Genomic DNA, 6,000 nt, shown 5'->3' on the forward strand with positions numbered 1-6,000 from the left:
GCTGCACCATTTTAAAAAGATTCACTACCCCTGAAAGAACTTAACTCAACTAACATGGCTCATTATACTAACAAACATCAATCACTGGTAAATGTCATGCTATATAATAGATAGATAGATAGATAGATAGATAGATAGATAGATAGATAGATAGATAGATAGATAGATAGATGAAAGGCACTATATAATAGATAGATAGATAGATAGATAGATAGATAGATAGATAGATAGATAGATAGATAGATAGATAGATGTGAAAGGTACTATATGATAGATAGATGGATGGATGTGAAAGGCACTATATAATAGATAGGTAGATGGATATGAAAGGCACTATATAATAGATAGATAGATAGATAGATAGATAGATAGATAGACATGTGAAAGGTACTATATGATAGATAGATGGATGGATGTGAAAGGCACTATATAATAGATAGGTAGATAGATATGAAAGGCACTATATAATAGATAGATAGATAGAACAAACGAATGAACTTGATTTGTCCCCTGGGTTAAATCTTTCTTGTCACAGAAGCTCAATAATTACATAAATAAATGAATGACTAAAATGAAAGTCTGAGAGTAGGTTAAATGTTTGTGTGATTCTTGTTAAAACTGCTCCTGGTTAAGAGAATTGCTTTTGGTGCTAAGGTCTTTTATTTTGGATTATTGTCTTAAACTTGCCAACAGGTTGATTAGAGTATTTTTTAATAACATCAGCTTGACTTTTTGACTACATTTCATCTCTTGATCCATTTCATCAAAGAAAAATCTCACTGTTTTAATTCTGTAAAATGTACTGGTCAGGATGAACTCTTGAAGTCCTGGTTGTTCATTTTATAGATGTGGACGAGTGCCTACAAAGGAAACCTTGCCAACATGAGTGTAGGAATACACAGGGCAGTTACCAGTGCCTATGCCCACCAGGATACCAACTTCTCTCCAATGGCAGGAATTGCAAAGGTAAGCAGAGTTGGTTTATTGTCAGTCAACTACACCTTTTAGCTGCAATATTAGAACATTAGAACACTCTAGACGAGAACAGGCCATTCAGCACAATAAAGCTCACCAGTCCTGTCCACTTATTTCTTCCATGAAAACATCAAGTCGAGTTTTGAAAGTCCCTAACGTCTTACTGTCTACCACACTACTTGTTCTCTTATTCCAAGTGTCTATCGTTCTTTGTGTAAAGAAAAACTTCCTAATGTTTGTGTGAAATTTACCCTTAACAAGTTTCCAACTGCGTCCCCGTGTTCTTAATGAACTCATTTTAAAATACAAGTCTAAATCCACTGGACTAATTCCCTTCATAATTTTAAACACTTCAATCATGTCACCTCTTAATCTTCTTTTGCTTAAACTGTAAAGGCTCAGCTCTTTTCATCTTTCCTCATAATTCAACCTCTGTAGCCCTGAATCAGCCTCGTCGCTCTTCTCTGGACCCCCTCTTGTGCTGTTATGTCCCTTTTGTTGCCTGGAGACCAAAACTGCACACTGTTTGCACAGAAATGTGTAAACAGCTGGTGCGTGGCGCTTGTAAGGGGCTTTTGAAGGATGTTCAATATAGAAAGGCACTAACTACACAGAGTCCTGAGATAACACAGTTACTGGATGTTCCAACTGAATCACATTGAGACCCCAAATAAATCCTCTGCGTGTCATTTGTGAGCTCAGAAGGTCAGGATCAGTCCACAGGTAGGAGACAAACTGCAGGGGTCACTAAATGTGAATCCAATGTTTATCCTTGGGCTATTTTTCATTATTATGAATCTAAATTTAAAGAGGAGATGAAAATGACAAAATCTGACAGACTGTGAGTTTTGGGCTTTATGACTATTGTTTCCTGTCCATTTCACCTTTGCTATGTTAGGTAATTTGAGACTGATATTCAATGACAGACACTGAGGCCAGAAGTTATGTTTACTGCACAGTAGTTTTTTTTTATTAAGGACGTTTTCAGTAACCACTTGTCCAAGATATCTCTTAACCCCACTCTGGCGCCCCCTGCTGCCCGGGAATACTACCAATCATTGTTACATTTATTTCAATACATAACAACCTAGAGTTCAATCCCCTGAGGTTGGGTGCAGATATCCTGAGTATCTGAATGTGTTTAGTGAAACATAAATTCATGCTTTTGTTTGGAGGGGTTCTCAACCTTCATCTACTATAAATTCTTGACGTTTAGTCACTTGATATGTTTTATGGTGTCCTTTTTTGTTAGGTGGTACAGAATTGTTGATATAATAAAACAGCTTTTTCATATTTTTGACAGATATTGATGAATGTCTGGAGCAGGATGTAAGGTGCGGTCCCAATCAGATGTGCTTCAACACACGGGGGAGCTACCAATGTCTAGACACTCCATGTCCTGCCACCTACCAGAAGGGCTCCAGTCCTGGGTGAGGAACTATTATAGCAGTCCTTAGTTGTAACACACCTCCTGCCAGGCTGTCCTCACTCTGTAGTGTGGGTGTTTAAAAGTGTAATGTCTTTAAAATTTAAAAGTGTCAACCCAAGATGGCTTGCTGAATATCCTGGGCTGTGATAATGGAGGGCTTCTTAGATGCCACTCCCTTTGCACTTTGCAGCTGTCTAAACTGTAATATGTAGTAAATGTACAGGATAACATCTAAAAAGAGAAGTCTCTAGGTTTGCAGTAAGTGCTAAGAGTAACTGGGACCATTTACTGTAGGAATAATGAACTTACAACAATGGGTGTCATTATGTGGTTTAGATTCCCAGCTGACACTAAAAGGCTTAGACCTTGACCTGCCTATAAGTTGCCCGTAATTGATTAGAAAATGAGATGGCATTCAGTGTTCCAGAACTCTGGGTGACATTAAGTGTTTTAGAATTAAGACAACACTTGGAATCCAAATGGTAGAAATAAGGAACTTAGAACATGAGATAGCATTATGAAATTAAGGTTCCTGACTGGCAGAAGATGGCTTAGAACTTAGCTTGATAGCAAGCAACTTTGAAGCAGGGATAGCATTTAGTGACTTAGGGGACACATTAGGTAACTTATATTATATTAAGTGACTTTGTGCCCACTTTGGCCATATGTAACTGAACTTGAGTTATGACAATACGGAATTTAGAAAATGGGAAGACATTACGTGGCCAAGGTGCCAGTCTGGAATTACATGGCCTAGAATTTAGCTTGCCAGTAAACTGGTATCTTAGACCCAAGCATGGCATTAAGTGGCCTACAACTCTAGTTAGCATTAACTGACTTAGCATCTGCCTTGGCTTTGTTCTGTTGTTACATCAGCCAAGACACACTCCTTTTAATAACCCATCAGGAGTGCCAGTGTAACGCTCTGCTTATCTGACAGGACCTGCTTCAGACCTTGCACCCTGGACTGTGCCAAAGATGGGCCGATGACCCTTCAGTACAAGCTGCTGACCCTGCCCCTTGGTGTTCCGGCCAATCACAACGTCATCCGGCTTTCTGCTTTTTCTGAAGCGGGGCTGCTGCAGGAGCGCACAACGTTCCAGATCTTGGAGCAGGATGGTCACGGGGTTGGAGGAGCGTTGTTTGGAATCCGAGATGAGGCCGGCCGAGGAATCATCTACACTCTACGTCTTCTTCAGACCGCTGGCCTGGCTCAGCTCCGGGTGCAGGCTACGACACACAGTGATGGTGGCCAGGTCAAATACCAGAGTGTTTTTGTCATATACATTGCGATTTCTCATTACCCTTACTAAACAGGGGATGGGTGCCCGCTGCCACCCAGATCAGTGCCTCGTGCTGTCCCACATCATTAACTGACACTCGATTCCACTAAAACAAAGTATGCAGGACCTCAAGGTGGCCAGCATGGCTCAGGGTTGAGTGCCACCCTGTGTGGCATCGGTGACCTCCACTCAGGGGGAATGGAGTGGACTGCAGCTGGCATGGTGCCACCCACATAATAAACTCTGCCCCATTTTGTAAGCACAGATGGTAAAGCGAGGGCTGTTAGAGCCGACAGAGGGGCGAGTGGCACCTCACATGGCCGTCTGCATTTCAGGATTTAAATAAAACTTTTTTTTTTTACACACAGTTTGTATTTTTATGTTTTTGATTACTGAGCACGTAAGGAATGTGGAATTATTTGTAAAGTTATTTTTTAAACTCACGGTTAATTATATGTATAGAATTCCTTTTGTGTCTTTTTCTATCAGGTTTCTTTTTTTTACATCAGTGAATATTGATTAATACCTTCATGTAATGTAATCTAACTCGGCCCTCATTGTCATTTTGATTTTTATTTCTATTATCTGATTCTGTAAGTTATCCAAGATGCCACCACTCTGAACCGTTCAAGCTCCTATTATTTTTGTACGACGTGGCTTATCCATACCATTAAATTTCCCCTTTTTACTTCACCTTCATATTTATTTATCTTTGCTCATTTAGGTTGTGGTGTGCCACACTGGCAGCAGGCACTGATTTTAACGTGTAAACGTGAAGGGCATTTCTGTCCATTTACTTATCCTACAAACGCACCCATTTATCTTACAGCCAATTTCACCCACTTTGAGAGTCGCGGAGGACTGGAGGTTATACCAGCAACGCTGGGTGCAAGGCAGGAGCCGATGCTGGATGAGGTATTGTTGTGGAGAAATCGAAGGGCAGTCAGAATGTAGAAACAATTGCAGGGCACATAAAGCTCGTCACCGTTCATGAAGTGAGCCCCCAAATTTATTATAATTCTTATCACAAAATGTCCCCCCTTCACACCAGTTTCCCAACATCTACTGTACAGGGTTTCTCATGATGAAGACCTCGCTCAGCCCCTTCATTCATAACACTCACCTGATGCTGCAGTCATTCTCATAGCAATCCCCTGTGCCCCCCCGTGGACATTCCCCCCCACAGTAGGCCTTCTCATAACAACCACTGTGCCTCGAATGGCCACAGATTTGCCACCTGGAGGGGAGCGTCACCTGATTACCCCTCCCTTCGCTCTCACGTCCTAATCCTGAGCTGTTAAAAGATCGATGGCCTTTTGGTTAAGCAATTCTTACAATTAAGTTGGAATCAGGAGGACCCACACGCGAAAAGTGGGCAACCTAATTAATAGACAGGTAGTCGCCAAGTTACGGACGTACGACTTACGAACGGGGCCGCAGCTGCTCCTTCAGTAACTGGCGCTCCGTCATCTTCGGCTTGGGGTCCCTGCAAGCGGTGGCTGGAGGGGGCGATTCCACTGATCACGCTGTGTAGTGTCCCTCGGGCGGCTCTGGTTGATAAATGGGCCGATGGGGGCCACATCCCATTTATTCTCAGTGGGCGACTGGGTGCGCGGCAAGCGGTGACCCGGGATCCATAGTCACCGGGGCTGCAGCTACCGCTTGTATGCAGGACGGGGGGCTTTACGGGGCATTTTGCTGCCCGCCCACCACGCCACTGCAGCTACTGCTCCTGACTGGATGGATGCTGGATGGGGCGGAGGGGGGCGTTTCACTGCCTGCCCACCACACGGCCTTGCAGTGTCCCTCAAATGGCTGCCCCTTTCATTCTCATTGAGCAGCTGGTGATGCTGCAAGCAGTGACCGGGTTGTGGTTGAATGCAGGCCATGGAGGGTGAATGGGGCGGCAGGGGGCAGCATTGTAGTGTGCCTCGGGTGGCTGCCTGTTGAATGGGGGCGGTGGTGGGCAATTCACTACCCGCCTTTGGCCGCACCCTGTTTGTTCTCAGTGGGCATACGGTGCAGGCAGCATACTGTATGCAAGTGGAGGTGACCGTGTGGTGGGCAGGTGATGAATCGCCCCTCGATGCCCCCATTCATTCTCAATAGCAAGCCTGCTTGTAATGTTACGTACATAGCAGGAAGTTGTCTCTCGACGTGTTGACGACGGGTGCCTTCCTGCTGTGATAACGTCTACAGTGCTGCGCAGAAGAGCTCATCTTAATCTTTTGTCTTCACCCTACAACAATGTCTCTGAAACACAAACTGATGCAAGTGCTGGTGATACAGTAAAGAAGAGAAAAACCATCACCA

General features: G+C 43.6%; 1 protein-coding gene across 1 annotated transcript in view; it reads left to right on the forward strand.

Moving 5' to 3' along the window:
- LOC120535995 (hemicentin-1-like) overlaps window positions 1-4,380 on the forward strand; it is a 222,098-nt gene extending 217,718 nt beyond the window's left edge. Inside the window, 3 exon segments of the mRNA XM_039764259.1 lie at window positions 847-966; window positions 2,279-2,405; window positions 3,345-4,380. Coding sequence (XP_039620193.1) covers window positions 847-966; window positions 2,279-2,405; window positions 3,345-3,717 — 620 coding nt within the window. The 3' untranslated portion in view covers window positions 3,718-4,380.
- Window positions 4,381-6,000: the final 1,620 nt, after the last annotated feature.

The sequence above is a fragment of the Polypterus senegalus genome, chromosome 9 (assembly GCF_016835505.1).
Source record: "Polypterus senegalus isolate Bchr_013 chromosome 9, ASM1683550v1, whole genome shotgun sequence".
Taxonomy (NCBI): Eukaryota; Metazoa; Chordata; class Cladistia; order Polypteriformes; family Polypteridae; genus Polypterus; species Polypterus senegalus.